At 42.3% G+C, this 16,615-nt stretch overlaps 1 protein-coding gene and 1 non-coding gene across 2 annotated transcripts; one reads left to right on the plus strand and one right to left on the minus strand.

The window, feature by feature from the left end:
* Nucleotides 1-1,543: 1,543 nt before the first annotated feature.
* Nucleotides 1,544-13,101, plus strand: POLE4 (DNA polymerase epsilon 4, accessory subunit). Its single transcript, XM_070379859.1, has 4 exons — nt 1,544-1,811; nt 2,388-2,472; nt 3,502-3,543; nt 12,798-13,101. Exons 1-4 carry the CDS (start codon nt 1,602-1,604, stop codon nt 12,809-12,811), a joined length of 351 nt encoding a protein of 116 aa, XP_070235960.1. The 5' UTR covers nt 1,544-1,601; the 3' UTR covers nt 12,812-13,101.
* On the minus strand, nt 5,012-5,117 carry LOC138990096 (U6 spliceosomal RNA). The gene has a single exon (XR_011466263.1). It is a non-coding gene; the product is annotated as a U6 spliceosomal RNA (small nuclear RNA).
* Nucleotides 13,102-16,615: the final 3,514 nt, after the last annotated feature.

The following is a 16,615-nucleotide window of genomic DNA, read 5'->3' on the forward strand; positions in this document are numbered from 1 at the left end:
GTGATATGTTTGAGGAGTAAAGAGAAGGTGTCAAATACTCATCTGGTGAGTAGGCAAGTGAGCAGAATGTGGTGGGATTGCTGGCTGCTCTGATTTTCACTTAAGACTGACCATAAGACTTGTATGACCAGTCAGTTTTTGTTGTTGATGTTGTTGTTCTCTCAATCTGCGCACAGCTGCATCAGTGTCAGTGCAGAATAGACATAAGATTCTATTTAACTCGGGTTGGTGTGTCATATACAGATGTGGGAACTGGATCATAAATAAGACAGAGCGCCCAAGAATTGATGCTTTTAAACTGTGGTGTTGGAGAAGACTCTTAAGAGTCCCTTGGACTGCAAGGAGATCCAACCAGTCCATTCTGAAGGAAATCAGTCCTGAATATTCATTGGAGGGACTGATGCTGAAAATGAAGCTCCAATACTTTGGCCACCTGATGCAAAGAAGTGACTCATAGGAACAGACCCTGCTGCTGGGAAAGACTGAAGGCAGGAGGAGAAGGGGAGGACAGAGGATCAGATGGTTGGATGGCATCACTGACTCGATGGACATGAATTTGAGCAAGCTCTGGGAGCTGGTGATGGACAGGGAGGCCTGGCATGCTGCAGTACATGGGGTCACCAAGAGTCGGACATGACTGTGTGACTGAACTAGTGTGCCATTATCAACCGATTGCTTCTTAGTACCAGATCCACCTTCATTGCTTGCCAGCGATGTCGGAAGGTTTCTCTTCAGCCACATGATTATGATTTTATGCTATATCAGTAGCGTGCATTGGAGGACAAAAGGGGATATTTCTTGGTCCCAGTGTGCTTTTTTGAGAACAGGTTTTTGTAGTGCACAGTGGCCAGCAATGAGCAGCACCTCTCCTTAGGCATGTTTCCGAAGCACCCCAGAAGGTGAATTGCCCATGAATCCAGTCACGGGGCACTTAAGTGACTTTGTGGCTCAGGGAGTCATGGCTGCGTCCTCCGCAACAAGACCTTGATCGCAGCTCTGGTGGGATGGGGTGCTCTTTCATGTTCATTTCATCCTTGGGTTTTCTACCTCGGCTTGGAAGCATACATGTAATGCCTCTGTTCTTTACAGTTCTCTTTGCACCTTAATAGTCAATCCCCTATTATAGTTACGAATTTTTAAACTTTACTGTTCAAATTCTGTGTGGTTTCTTTCTCCTAATTGGACTCATACAGATGACGTTTTATCACAGAAAGTGGGAAGAATTGTTAAAATACCGTCCATCACTTTTCCCTCCCACATTTTTATTGCTTCTATTTTAGTCTCCTCCAGTAGCATATAAACTTGTTCAAGTTTCTCCTATATATTTTTATTACTGCTGTATTTACTTTTACAATCAAGTTTCTCAGAGGAGGCAAGATGGCGCGTGAGTGTCATCAGACACAGTAAGAGAGAGCCCCAGACCTCAGAAGATGTGACTTGTGCAGTAAGACAGGTGTCTAGAACTCGCTGCAGCGCTCGGCCGCGTGAGGGGCGGAGTCACGCGTCCGTAGAGGGTGTGGCTTCCAGCGCGCGCGGGAAAGGGGCCGGCGCCGCCCGCGCGCACACAGTTGGCGGCCGCGCGCAGGACGCTCCGAGCCGGGATGGCGGCGGCGGCGCCTGGAAGCGGGGCTTCCCGGGAGGAGGAGGGCACCGGTGGGGACGCAGCCACTCCGCAGCCCCCAGCCCCGACGAGTGCGCCCGGAGCTCGTCTCTCGAGGCTGCCTCTGGCGCGAGTCAAGGCCTTGGTGAAGGCGGACCCCGACGTGACTCTCGCGGGACAGGAAGCCATCTTCATTCTGGCACGCGCCGCGGTGCGGCTTGGGCACAATGGGGCGGGGATGGGGTGGGGGGGCCAGCGGTGCGTGGCGGCGGGTGGGGCTCGGGGCTCTTCCGAAGGGCGGGGCTTAGCAATCCTTTGGTCCTGGTTTGGGGAGCACCAGGAGCGTAGGGCGGGGTGTTCTGAGGCCCGGGAGGTGAGAAAGGTGCTAGGGCGGATTCTGAGATGGTGAGTATAGGAAGGGAAGACAGAAAAAGGATCACATACAGATACGGTAGTTGTACTGGTTTGCTACCACACCTACCTCTTCAAGAGGGCCTAACTTGCATCTCTAGTCTAACAGAACTTGTAGGAGTCTCGAGTGAGTGGGGTGGATGCATCTTGAGCAATTGCGGGAGGGGGAAGGGGAGTAGACCTTCATCAAGTCCAGGAAAACCTTCGGCTTCCCTGAGAACCTCCCTTTCACCCCCGCCCCCACCCCCACCAAAGAAGCACGCACACGAATCGTACTGGAACTCATGGATACAGTTCTCTGTTTTCTTTGTTTTGTTTTCAAATTTTCGTTTATTATAACTTTTTCAGTTTTTTTTCCTGCTTATTTTCTTTACAGGAACTGTTTGTGGAAACCATTGCAAAAGATGCCTACTGTTGTGCTCAACAAGGGAAGAGGAAAACTCTTCAGCGGAGAGATTTGGGTAGAGTGTCACTGTTGTATCTTGGATCTGGAGGCAGACAAGGGAGGGCTGGGCTGGGCCCGTCGAGGCTTTCCCTTATGCCAGTCGAGATGGCATCATTATAGGATGAGAGGTGCCCCGAGTCTTTTCCCATGATGTTTTCCGTTGGGCTGCCACAGTGCCAGAAAACCCTCCTTTTTTAATTGGCTGGAGAGGTGCTGGGACAGAGAACCAAAGGAGTCTGCTGCTGCTGCTTCTATGTCGCGTCAGTCGTGTCCGACTCTGTGCGACCCCATAGACTGCAGCCCACCAGGTTCCTCCGTCCCTGGGATTCTCCAGGCAAGAACACTAGAGTGGGTTGCCATTTCCTTCTCCAGTGCATGAAAGTCTTAGCGACCCCATGGACTGCAGCCTACCAGGCTCCTCCGTCCATGGGATTTTCCAGGCAAGAGTACTGGAGTGGGTCGCCAGTGCCTTCTCTGAAGGAGTCTAGGTATTGCCAAAGCTGACTAGATCCCTTTATACCTTCTGCCATGTTGTACCAGGCATGACTTTTTTTTTTCACGTAGATGTTCGATTTTTTACTCTGCCTTGTAGCTAGTAACACTAGAAACGTGTGTAAACTCATATACCATAATCTCACTTGCCCTGCTACATAGCCAAACTCTTCTCTGATAACTTTCAGAGCAAAGATGTTTCCCTCCATGAACAGTATTTACCCAGGCTTTTCTTATTTTCTTACTCTCTTTTTTAAAAAATTTTAGTTCCCTCACTGGGGATCAAACCCTTGCCCCTTGCATTGGGGCCCAGAGTCTTAATTAACCACTGGATGGCCAGGGAAGTCCCTTTTCTTACTCTTGTAGAGAGATAGCTGATGTGTAGGATTTGATGGTGAAGTAGATTCGGATTTCAAGGTAGCAAGGGGCAAATTTTATAAATTCCCTCCTTGCATAAAGCCTCATGCTGGTCTCTGTGTGGGTTGTGCTTTTGTAAGAGATTGATGCCCAAATGACCGAAGTCAGTCAGATGTCCCTTTACTTTGTGTTTCAGATAATGCAATAGAAGCTGTGGATGAATTTGCTTTTCTGGAAGGTGAGTTCTCCATCAGTAGGTAATCATTTCCATCTGTCTTTCCTGTGCTAACGATCTGAGTTCAAAACCTTATAAAACGAATGGCCTGGTTCTTCTTTCTTCATGTAGAAATACTTTTTCTCCCTGTTTCCTATTTAGGATAGGAAAAACAAATTCTAATTCAAATTCCCTTGAATAATTAGAATTTCCTCCTGAAAACTGCTTAACCATAGAAAATGGGAGGGACTGTGAAGAACCCAGTGGAGTTAGGTAGATTCAGAAGTTTGATTCTTACTTTGATTGCCCTCCTTAGATATAAATCTTACCCCTCATCATAATGCTGGAGATCAGAAATGATTGCCAAGATTTAAAGGGTTATTTCTTGTTCTTGTTTCTTCTTCAGCAATCTGTGTAATTATTTTGTTGCTGTGAGATACTGTTCTGGCCTGTGTTATTTTTTCCTTAGGAATTTCAGGTTAACTCCTGTTTTCTGACTAAATCTCACAGAAATAGAAAATATTTGAAATTCCTCATTTTAGCTAACTTTTCTTAGAGCTCTCACTCCTACTTAATTCCTGAATTTGATCAACTCACTATTTCCTGCATGTGTTCTGATTGAAGAGCTTTGTGAAAGCTGTGTACCTTCAGTTCATTCGCACCTTTACCATTCGAGGATGTTCTGTCTACCTCCCTGAAGCCTTATCACTTTCAGAAATCCTTTTTTGAATTATTTCAGTGTTTTTTTTTGTTTTGTTTTTTTACACCCCTTCGTTCTGCAACTGTAATCAGCCTAGTCTCTGGCCCTTTTGGTTGTCGTCATTACTAAGTCACTAAGTCATGTCTACCTCTTTGCGACCCCACGTACTATAGCATGTCAGGCTCCTCTGTCCTCCACTTCTGGAGTTTGCTCAAATTCATGTCCATTGAATTGGTGATGCTATCTAACCATCTCATCCTCTGTCTCCCCCTTCTCATGTTGGCTTCAATCTTTCCAGCCTCAGGATCTTTTCCAGTGAGTTGGCTTTTCGCTTCAGATGGCCAGAGTATCGGAGCTTCAGCATTAGTGCTTCCGATGAGTATTCAGGGTTGATTTTCTTTAAGATTAACTGATTTGATCTCCTTGCTGTCCAAGGGACTCTCAAGAGTCTTCTCCAGCACCACAATTTGAAGGCATCAATTCATCGGTACTCAGCCTTCTTTATGGGCCAACTCTCTCATCTGTACATGACTACTGCAAAAACTGTAGCTTTCAATGTATGGATATATTATTTTAAATGTCTTTTAAGATACATTCCTATGGCTAGCTTTAAGCCTAGATTATTGAGTATTCTCTTAATTTGTAGATCTTTTTTAAGCCTCTTTTCTGGATACTCATCTCAAAAATAACTTGTTGGCTGTCTACCTAAGGTGGGCACCTGCTTGTGATTGACATCCTGTCAGTTCCTCAGTCAAAAATGTTTGGAGCCTAACTAGCTGTTTGTTTTTATTTTTAAATATGGAATGCGTCATGAATTTGTGTGTCGTCCTTGCTCAGGGGCCACGCTAATCTTCCCTGTATTGTTAAATTTTAGTAAATGTGCTGCTGAAGTGAGCACTTCTGTTTAATTACCATCTTTTCAAAGAGATGAGCAATTTATTTAAGTTTTTGCCTTAAAGACATAAGAGTACCAGCCTGTGGTGCCAGGATGATAAATTGGAGGGTACTAGGAGTAGGAATGTAGAAAACTTAGGAAGTTTTCCACTTTAGCCTTTACCGTGGATGATGCTTGGCTTGGATTTTTATTAAATGGCCATTTAATACGTAGTGGATATGTTCATTTTCATCTTTGGATTCAGTAATCTCAGTAATTGAATCCCTTTGGCTGGTCATTTTAGCCCCCTAGGATTTAGTCAGTATTATGTTATTTTGTACTTGGAAAAGTGAGTGTTCTTATGTCCTTAGATGTGTATGTTCTAAGTGGAATTCTTTTTTTAATTGAGTCAGTATATATTCATGATTAAAAGTCAGATAGTTACCTTATGACTTACAATGCAATGTAGCTGCTGCCCCTCATCTTGTCATTATTTCTGTTTTTAGCTTTTCAGATGGTTTCTTATATTTTTGAATAGTATGCTTTGTTGTTGGTTTATCAACTCTAGATGTTGTCTTTTGACTTCCAGCAATGATAAATGAAGTTTTGGTAAACCTATACTACCCCCTCAATCCTTTTGCTCTTTTTTGTTTTTGGCAGTTTTATCATTATTTTTAGTTCCTCTGTTACCTTTACAATTTATGTAACATACTAAAATATGTATTTTTTGTTGACAACTCACTTTGTAAGGTAGGAATGTTAGTGCACTTATACCTTCCTTTCCCATTATTAGCTCACTTCTAGTTATAACTTTGTGTCAAGGCTGAAAACATACTTCCTTATCATAATTAAATCTTCCGTGCTTAATAGGTTGAGTTTAGAAGTTGAAAAATAGTATTATGAACAGTCTTCCTTTAACCTCTCTGTCCTTTAATCTCTTATATAGGTCCCCTCCTTTCAGGCCACTGTTTTTCATCTCTTTTGTAATCTTCTGGGTATTTTATGCAAATATGTTTGTGTGTGTCTGTGTGTATGTATTCTTTTCTAAGAACCTTCCCTTATGAAAGAATATAGCATTGAATATGTATCTTTTTCTTGTGTGGATTCTGTCAAACATCCTGTATACCTGATTCACATTTCTACCAGGAGTGTATGACAGTTCTCGTTGCTCCCCATTCTCACCAATACTTGGTATTATCAGAGTTTTATTTTTGCAAGTTTGGTATGAACAACATTGGTGAGACTTTTTATCATAAAAGAGTGTTGGATTTTGTTAAATGCGTTTCCTGCATCTATTAAAATGATCATGTGGTTTTTAATCTTTTCTTTTGTTAATGTGAATATTGAACTGTCCTTGTATCCTGGAATAAAGTCCACTTGATCATGGCATATGATTCTTTTTAATATATTGTTGGATTTGGTTTTCTAATATTTTTTGAGAATATTTGTGTTGATATTCATCAGTGATATTGGGCTGTAATTTTTTTTTTTTTTTTAGTTTCTCTCATTTTGGTATCAGGGTAATAATGGTGGTCTTACTGTAGAATGAATTTGGGAGTATTTCCTTCTTCAGGTTTTTGGAATAGTTTGAGAAGGATGGGTATTAAGCTCTTGCTGTATGTTTGGTAGAATTTCTCTGAAGCTGTCTGGTCCTGGATTTTGTTTGCTGCATATTTTTTGATTACTGGTTCAGTTTTACTACTGGTGGTCCAGCTATTCAGATTATTTTTTTCTTCCTCATTCAGTCTTGGAATGTTGTCTGTAATGTATCCATGTTAAAATTTTCACGGTTCATCTATTCTTTTCCCTAGTTCAGTTAGCATTCTTATTACTAATGCTTTGAACTCTTTATCTGGTAAATTATTTATTTTTGTTTCATTAGTTGTTCCTTCAGGGTTTTTTTCCTTGTTCTTTCATTTTTAAAGAAATTCCTCTTTTCATTTTGCTTAAGATTTCTCTGTCTCTGTGAAATTAGGTGAAACAGTTACCCATCCTGGTCTTGAAGTGGAGTTCTTATTTGGGGGCATCTCTATAGTCTGTGTGTGCTCAGTGACTTGGATGGGTTGTATTTTAAGTGAACACAAGTCACATGTTACCTCAGTGTCCTGGCAGCTATCACCTTAGTAGAAGGTGGGGCTGGACATGGAGGGGCCAGAGCCAAAGGGAGGTGTGACCTGGGTCTTCTTCACTCATCAGTTGCCAACACTGCCCTGTCATGAGTGATGTCAGGTCCCAAATTGCTGGAGCAGAATCCCTTAGAGGAAGGTCCAGCTTGGTTCTGTTCACATTGAGTGCGTGTTTTCTTCCTCTAGGCATCAGCACTGTTGCTCCAAAGGAGTGCAGTGCTAGAACCAGAAGTGCTAAACTGGGCACCTCGCGGAGGCTGGGGCCTGTGGTTGGGTGGTCCTGGCATCAGTCAGAGCTATAGGCTGCTTGTGAGCTCCTGCTGCTGTGAACGCTACAAATGGGTGCCCTTTCCTTGTTGGGATGCTGTGCTGGGCTTGAGCCTGCCCTGGCCTCTACAGTTGTGCACGTTCCTCAGCAATGGCAGCCTTTGCCCTAGTGGAGAGCTGTCCTGTGGGGCGAGAGGACCAGAATGGGGGCTTGACATGAACTAGGGTGTGTGCACTGGTCCCAGCACCAGTCAGAACTCCAGATCACTCCTGATTTGCCACTCTGTGACCAGCAATTGGCTCCCTTGTTCTCCTCAGATGCCCTGCCAGATCCAAGCTGGCTTTGTCGCTCATGGCCGAGTGTTTTGCTCAGCTGTGGCAGCCTTTGCTCTAGCGTGGAACTGCATTCTGGAGCAAGTTGGGCTGGAGGAGGCACTTGGCGTGGGCTGGGGCCCGCACTGGGTAGTCACGGTTCCAGTCTGCTGCTTCTGCCTTGTTTTAGGAGTAAGCAAGTGTATGTGTACTTCATTGTGAGTGGAGTCTCGGTTTTTTTACAACCACATTGTCAGTCCCCATAGATTTCAAACCAGCTAAGAAGGACTCATCCTCCCTGTGTTAGGCCCCAGAACTGGGGTGCCCTTGTTGTGATTCAAACTGCTGAGTACCCAGGGAGACGCTCCAAACCGTGTGATCTGCCTTATCTTCTGTATCTACTTCTGGGGTACAGGTCCTGACCTGACCTCTTCCCTTCCCTTCCTAACTCTTTGGGGATCTTTCTTACAGCTTTGATTGTATAGGAATTTTTCTGCCAATCTCCAGTTAGTTTTCAGGGAGAATTTCTCTACATGTGGATGTATTTTTGGTGTGTATGATATGAATTGTTTAAAAAATACTCAGGCTTATAGTCTTTGTCTTTGAGTGGAGCATTTAATTTACTGTAATTAATGATATATATGGGTTAAATGTACCATCTTATTTTGTGCTTTCTATTTGTCCTTATTTTATGTTTTTTCTGTTTTTTGCCTTTTAAGTATAATTTATTCAGCATTCTCTCTATTATTTTGGGAGTTATAATCTCTTTTTTGTTATCCTATCAGTTACTACATACATCCTTAATTTATCAGAGCCCCCACTTACAAATAGCTGTGAAAAGAAGAGAAGCAAAAAGCAAAGGAGAAAAGGAAACATATAAACATCTGAATGCAGAGTTCCAAAGAATAGCAAGAAGAGATAAGAAAGCCTTCTTCAGCGATCAATGCAAAGAAATAGAGGAAAACAACAGAATGGGAAAGACTAGAGATCTCTTCAAGAAAATTAAAGATACCAAAGGAACATTTCATGCAAAGATGGGCTCGACTAAGGACAGAAATGGTATGGACCTAACAGAAGCAGAAGATATTAAGAAGAGATGGCAAGAATACACAGAAGAACTGTACAAAAAAGATCTTCATGACCCAGATAATCACGATGGTGTGATCAATAACCTAGAGCCAGACATCCTGGAATGTGGAGTTAAGTGGGCCTTAGAAAGCATCACTACGAACAAAGCTAGTGGAGGTGATGGAATTCCAGTTGAGCTATTCCAAATCCTGAAAGACGATGCTGTGAAAGTGGTGCACTCAATATGCCAGCAAATTTGGAAAACTCAGCAGTGGCCACAGGACTGGAAAAGGTCAGTTTTCATTCCAATCCCAAAGAAAGGCAATGCCAAAGAATGCTCAAACTACTGCACAATTGCACTCATCTCACATGCTAGTAAAATAATGCTCAAAATTCTCCAAGCCAGGCTTCAGCAATATGTGAACCGTGAACTTCCTGATGTTCAAGCTGGTTTTAGAAAAGGCAGAGGAACCAAAGATCAAATTGCCAACATCTGCTGGATCATGGAAAAAGCAAGAGAGTTGCAGAAAAACATCTGCTTTATTGACTATGCCAAAGCCTTTGACTGTGTGGATCACAATAAACTGTGGAAAATTCTGAAAGAGCTGGGAATACCAGACCACCTGATCTGCCTCTTGAGAAATTTGTATGCAGGTCAGGAAGCAACAGTTAGAACTAGACATGGAACAACAGACTGGTTCCAAATAGGAAAAGGAGTACGTCAAGGCTGTATATTGTCACCCTGTTTATTTAACTTCTATGCAGAGTACATCATGAGAAACGCTGGACTGGAAGAAACACAAGCTGGAATCAAGATTGCCGGGAGAAACCTCAGATATGCAGATGATACCACCCTTATGGCAGAAAGTGAAGAGGAACGAAAAAGCCTCTTGATGAAAGTGAAAGTGGAGAGTGAAAAAGTTGGCTTAAAGCTCAACATTCAGAAAACGAAGATCATGGCATCTGGTCCCATCACTTCATGGGAAATAGATGGGGAAACAGTGGAAACAGTGTCAGACTTTATTTTTTGGGGCTCCAAAATCACTGCAGATGGTGACTGCAGCCATGAAATTAAAAGATGCTTACTCCTTGGAAGGAAAGCTATGACCAACCTAGATAGCATATTCAAAAGCAGAGACATTACTTTGCCAACAAAGGTCCGTCTAGTCAAGGCTTTGGTTTTTCCAGTGGTCATGTATGGATGTGAGAGTTGGACTGCGAAGAAGGCTGAGCACCAAAGAATTGATGCTTTTCAACTATGGTGTTGGCAAAGACTCTTGAGAGTCCCTTGGATTGCAAGGAGATCCAACCAGTCCATTCTGAAGGAGATCAGCCCTGGGATTTCTTTGGAAGGAATGATGCTAAAGCTGGAACTCCAGTACTTTGGCTACCTCATGCGAAGAGCTGACTCATTGGAAAAGACTCTGATGCTGGGAGGGATTGGGGGCAGGAGGAGAAGGGGACGACAGGATGAGATGGCTTGATGGCATCACTGACTCGATGGACGTGAGTCTGAGTGAACTCCAGGAGTTGGTGATGGACAGGGAGGCCTGGTGTGCTGTGATTCATGGGGTTGCAAAGAGTCAGACACGACTGAGCAACTGATCTGATCTGAATGTTAATACTTTTCCCTTTATCCTAAAAAAATTAGGATCTTAGAATCCATTAGCTCAGTGTACAAGTCCCACATCCCGCACTCATGCTGTTGTTGTCACCTGTTTTGTCTTTGTCACTTCACATAAGGCATTATAATTGCTATGTTATACCAGCAGTGATACATGAATTTATCCATGTATTTATACTGTCTTTGCTCATTATATTTCTTCTCCATTTGTGATCATTTTCTCTCTGAAGTAAATCATAAAGGGTCTGGTGATAGCAAACTCTGCTTTTGCTTTTTTGTTTTTGTATTTTGGGGGGTCTAAAAGTACCTTTTTAAAAGTTTTTTTTTCATACCTGCCCTGGCTATTGAAAGATATTTTGCTGAATATAGAATTCTAGGTGAAACTTTGTTTTAGCACGCTGACGTGCTCATTCTTGTCTTTTGGGGCTTCTGTTGCTTCTTTTGAAGCTAATTTGCCCTCTTTTTCTGGTTTTGAAGATGTTCTCTGTCTTTGATTTTTCTGTAGTTTCACTCCAATGTATCCAGGAATAATTTCCTAAGTTTGCTTAGGCTTTTTAAATCTATGGATTGAGGTCTTTCATCTCTCCTGGAGAAGTCTCTTCTCTTTCCTTTCTCTTGTTCTTTCTGTTTTCTCTCTGGGATTTGCATTAAGCATATGCTAAAAGTTAACCATAATTTTGCCTCTCCATGATGTATTCTGTGTAATTTTCCTGACTTTACAGTTTATAATTCTCTCTTCAGTGGTCTTGTCTTCTTTAAATTTTTTCCCTTGAGTTATTAGTTTCAGTTCTTGTTTTTGTAGTTTTTAGTTTTTATGAATTCTGTTCCATTGCTTTTCAAATCTCTTTTGTCATTTTTTGTTTGTATTTGCTGCAGGTGTTTTGAAGCTTGTCTTTCATTTCCTTACCCACAGTATGTACACTTGTTTATATCCAAGCTAATATTCAAAGCCCTTTAAGGCTGGTTTGCTTGCTTTTCTGGTTTTATTGTTTCTGTTGCTGCTGTATCATGGTCTTTTTTCCCTATATGCCTAGTTATCTTGGTATATTTGGTCATGATATTTGAAAAAGCTATTTGTTGGATAATCACTTGAGGCCTTTATAATGAAACCTTTCTCCAAAGATTTTTATTTGCTTCTTCTGCAAGGCACCTAGAGGCAGGTATCGGTGCAGGACCTTTTTCTTGAATCCAGGACTTGAGGATTTCTTGATCACTGTGTTGGTATAATCTGTGATGTCAGGTCTGTGATGGGACTGATTTAATTCCAGTTCAGCCTCACTCTGAGGGTGTAACCTTTTGGGAATCCAGCTTTTAAAGAGGGGGCAATTATCAAACCTTTCCACTTGGGCACATTCTCATATTTGACTCTTCATTGCCTCAGTCAAATCACAGCACAGTTTCTCGGCTCTCTTTTGGATTGGCAGATTCCCCTGAGGTAAAAGCAGTTTTGGAGGCCAGGTTTTCTTTGTGTTCTTGCCTTCTCTAGGTTTTGGATTTGCCTTTTCATGAGGCCTGTTTAATGCCTGAAGGATTTTCTTTTTAAAAATGTTTTAAGTCCTCTGTATCAGTTTGATCTCAGCAGGAACTTGCCATTATCAAAAGCAGAGGCTATTAAAAAAATTTGAGGTATTTCTTCTTTGTTTTGTTGTTTCCTTACATGTTCTTTCCCCAAGTTATTCTTTTTACTTTCCTTTTACTAGATAGGCATTCTTCAAATGCCTTGTAATTTTTATTCTATTTTAGAATGTGGGAATAAGAAGGCTCTTTGGAACTTGTGTATGTATCTGTATGGAGGATGGTTTTTGCCTTGCAATTTTATATTAGTGTGGGTAGAGGTGGAGCCAGATGTTATGTTGGGGGCCTCCAGAGGCCAGAATTGCAGAAAGCTTGACTGTGGGAAGCTAGAATTTTTCAGAAGCTACGCTAGTTCCCCAGATAATTCATTTAGTTCTTTAGAAGAGAGCCTGCTGACTTTGTTTATCATCTTTCTCAAAAGATTATAAACTCTACTTAGAGAACTTACTTATTTTGTATCACTCCCCCCTTGTGTAGTCTCCACAGATGCTCGTTAAGTAACACAACTTCTTAGCCCTTTTCCCACCACTAATTTGAATTGTCTAGACTCAACTGCCCACCCTCATAATGACATGTTTTTCCCCAAGGATCTTTTGGATGGGTATTTCTCAAGATTAATATTTTGGTCTTAGAAGAACTGCTAGTACCAAAGCACCTGTCACTTGGCCCGTGTTGCTACATTCATCCAGTTCTCAAGTACCTTGGTTTAAACATTGCTCTTTGTGTTTTTAGGTACTTTGGATTGATTGCTGAGCTGGACAGTTTTGTGAGCCTGTACCTGCATCCTTCAGCTAGACCCTCTGCAGGCCTCAGCTTTGACGAAGAGTCTTTGAAATGTTGAACTTACACATTTTTTCTGTTCTACGTTCACCTAAGCCTGAACAAGCCTGTTAGCTTTAATCTACAAGGTCTTCCACTACTTGGGTCTTCCATTTCTGGCCTGGATGCAGCTGCTGGTGGTAGAAATACAGAAAATGGTTTGTGTAGGTTGGTTAATATATGAGAAGGACCAAATAAAGGTTTCTGATCAACTTTAGCCTTTTGTGTTTTATAATCTTGTCTGTATTCTTGCCTCATGACTGGAGAGCCACCATGCCTAGCCACAGATCTTTCTGATCTTCCCTGGTAGCCATTGTAAACCTCAGTCTTTCATTTATTTGCTCGTTGTTTTGGTTTTTTTTTTAGCACATCAGCAAAACGTGACTCCAGAATTTACAGGATGTCACTTAAGTTCTTCAGAGGTCAAATAAATGTGATCCTAGAAGAAGCACAAGCTGGAATCAAGATTGCCGAGAGAAATATCAATAACCTCAGGTATGCAGATGACACCACTCTTATGGCAGAAAGTGCAGAAGAACTAAAGAGCCTCTTGATGAAAGTGGAAGAAGAGAGTAAAAAAGTTGGCTTAAACTCAACACTCAGAAAACGAAGATCGTGGTGTCTGGTCCCATCACTTCATGGCAAACAGTTGGGGAAACAGTGTCAGACTATTTTTTGGGCCTCCAAAATCACTGCAGATGGTGACTGCAGCCATGAAATTAAAAGATGCTTACTCCTTGGAAAGTTATGACCAACCTAGATAGCATATTCAAAAGCAGAGACATTACTTTGCCAACAAAGGTTCGTCTAGTCAAGGCTATGGTTTTTCCAGTGGTCATGTATGGATGTGAGAGTTGGACTGTGAAGAAAGCTGAGTGATGAAGAATTGATGCTTTTGAACTGTGGTGTTGGAGAAGACTCTTGAGAGTCCCTTGGACTGCAAGGAGATCCAACCAGTCCATCCTAAAAGATCAGTCCTGGGTGTTCTTTGGAAGGAATGATGCTAAAGCTGAAACTCCAGTACTTTGGCCACCTCATGCGAAGAGTTGACTCATTGGAAAAGACTCTGATGCTGGGATGGGTTGGGGGCAGGAGGAGAAGGGGACGACAGAGGATGAGATGGCTGGATGGCATCACTGACTCGATGGACGTGAGTCTGAGTGAACTCTGGGAGTTGGTGATGGACAGGGAGGCCTGGTGTGCTGAAATTCATGGGGTCGCAAAGAGTCGGACATGACTGAGCAACTGAACTGAACTGAGATATAAAATCAGTTAAAATATTTTAATAGCTTTTGTTGTTGTTTAGTTGCTAAGGCATGTACAACTCCAGCCCACCAGTCTCCTCTGTCCGTGGGATTTCTCAGGTAAGAATATTGGAGTGGGTTGCCATTTCCTTCTCCAGGGGCTCTTCCTCACCCAGGGATTGAACTTGTCTCCTGCATTGGCAGGTTCATTCTTTACCATCATTGAGCCACCAGATGCAGGCTATAGTCCCTAGAGTTGCGAAAGAGTCGAACATGACTTAGCGACTAAACAACCACTATACAATTTACCCATTTAAAGTGTACATTTAAGTAGATTTTAGTTTATTCACAGATACATACAACTGTTGCTATAGTCAATTTTAGAACATTGTTAAGGGAATTAGAGGTGGTATTTTATGTCTGGCTTCTTTCACTTAAGATAATCTTTGTAATGTTTTATAGCATGTATCAGTACACATTCCTTTATTTTTAAAAATTGTAAAATATACAGAACATAAAATGTGTCCTTTAGTGATTTTTAAGTATATACTTCTGTGGTATTAAGTATATTCCCATTGTAATCACCATTATCCATCTCTAGAGCATTTTTCATCTTCCCATACTGAAACTGAACCCATTAAAAAATAATCCCCTGTTCTTTGCTTCCCCAGGCCCTGGGTAAATTTTGTGTTTTGATGTAAGGTGTGGGTGTCATAGGAGGAAGGAGGCAGAGTACTTAGAAAGTAGTGGTTAAGAAAAGCAGGAAGCTTTGAACAGTGGAGCTTAAGTATTTTTGGATCATGAATGACAGGTACAAAGTCTAAATCTCCCTAGAAAATGTACAGATGCTTAATCCTGTAATGTTACAGAAAAGCTGCATAGGTAGTAGAGAGTTCTTGTATACTCAGCTAGTTCCCCATTTCTAACATCTTACACTGCCAGGTACATTTGTCAAAACTAAGAAACTGACATATCACTATTAACTGAAGTCCAGACTTTTTGGATTTCTTTAATTTTCCCATTAATATCCTTTTCCTATTCTAATATCCAATCCAGTACATTGCATTTACTTGTCCTGTCCCCCAGTCTCCTGGTCCATGACAGTTTCTCAGTCTGTTCTCTCTTCATGACTGTGATAGCTTTCAGTAGCACTGGGGAGGTATCTTGTAGACTATTCCCATCATGGGTTTGTCTGTTTTTGTTATGATTGGTTCCAGAGCTTTGCATGTAATTTTAGGGGTTGCACAGGCCCCTGAGGCCCTTACATGGGCCTTCTATTTTATTACTATAGATAGGAATTTAAAAGGGAATGCAGGGCCCCTATGTTTGAGGGGGAAGTCCCCGCAGAGTTAGATCATTTTCTTATTTCTCTCGGGACCTGGACTCCGAGCCAGAGTCTATAGGTCGGCCTCGGGCCCCTCCGCCCTTTGGGTCCCACCCCTGGGACCTCCATCCCGGTGGCCTTCGTCCATTGCTGGGCACAGCCCAGCGGTCAGCGAGGCCTAGGCCTCCAAGTCATCCCAGGAGGCCACCTTCCCCTCCCCAACCCGGTTGACGCCACCTCGAGCTCTCCTCCATGCCTTCTCAATCACATTCTGTGCAGCAGAGCCTATGAGTTGAAGATCATTGTAATAAATATTTTCCAAAAACTTGTCACACAGGATGGCTGTGAAAACACCAGGACCACCACTGTGCATGTAACAAGTGGATAAGTACCTGCAGATGAATGTTCAAGTCCTTAGCAGTGGTGCTTAAAAACTTGTCATATACCTCAAATACCTCAAAGGTGTGGTGTATAACGTTTTCCAGGGAAAAATGAAGAGTTGTTCAAGAAGACATGCATTAAAGCAAGTGATATCTCACAAATTATGAAAAAGGGAATGCAGGCCTTTTTTCAACATAAACAGAAGTTGCAGCCCATTAATTGGACATGACATCAATGTAGTATGTTGCCATTGTTATTAAAAACACCAGAGTGTTCACCTGAATGACAGGTTAGTATTTTTGTCTCATTTATATGCATGTACTAGGTCACTGTGTAAAATCTATACGGTGGGCACAGTTTTGGCCCCTGTGGCCTTTGCCCCTGGTGTCATGCTTGTGAGCATGTTACATGGCAAGAAGGATGTCGCAGTTGTAGTTAAGGTTACTAATCAGCAGACTTCCCTGGTGGCTCAGATGGTAAAGCGACTGTCTACAATGTGGGAGACCCAGGTTTGATCCCTGGGTTGGGAAGATCCTCTGGAGAAGGAAATGGGAACCCATTCCAGTACTCTTGCCTGGAAAATCCCATGGATGGAGGAGCATGGTAGGCTACAGTCCATGGGGTCACTAAGACTCAGACACGACTGAGCAACTTCACTTCACTTCACTCATCAGCAGACTTTAAAGTAGATTATCCTGAATTATCTGGCCAGCCAAATGCAATCACAAACTTTTAAAAACAAAGCTTTGTCCTAGGTAAGGGTAAAAGTTAGAGATGTGGCA

Source organism: Bos mutus, chromosome 11 (assembly GCF_027580195.1).
Source record: "Bos mutus isolate GX-2022 chromosome 11, NWIPB_WYAK_1.1, whole genome shotgun sequence".
Classification (NCBI taxonomy): domain Eukaryota; kingdom Metazoa; phylum Chordata; class Mammalia; order Artiodactyla; family Bovidae; genus Bos; species Bos mutus.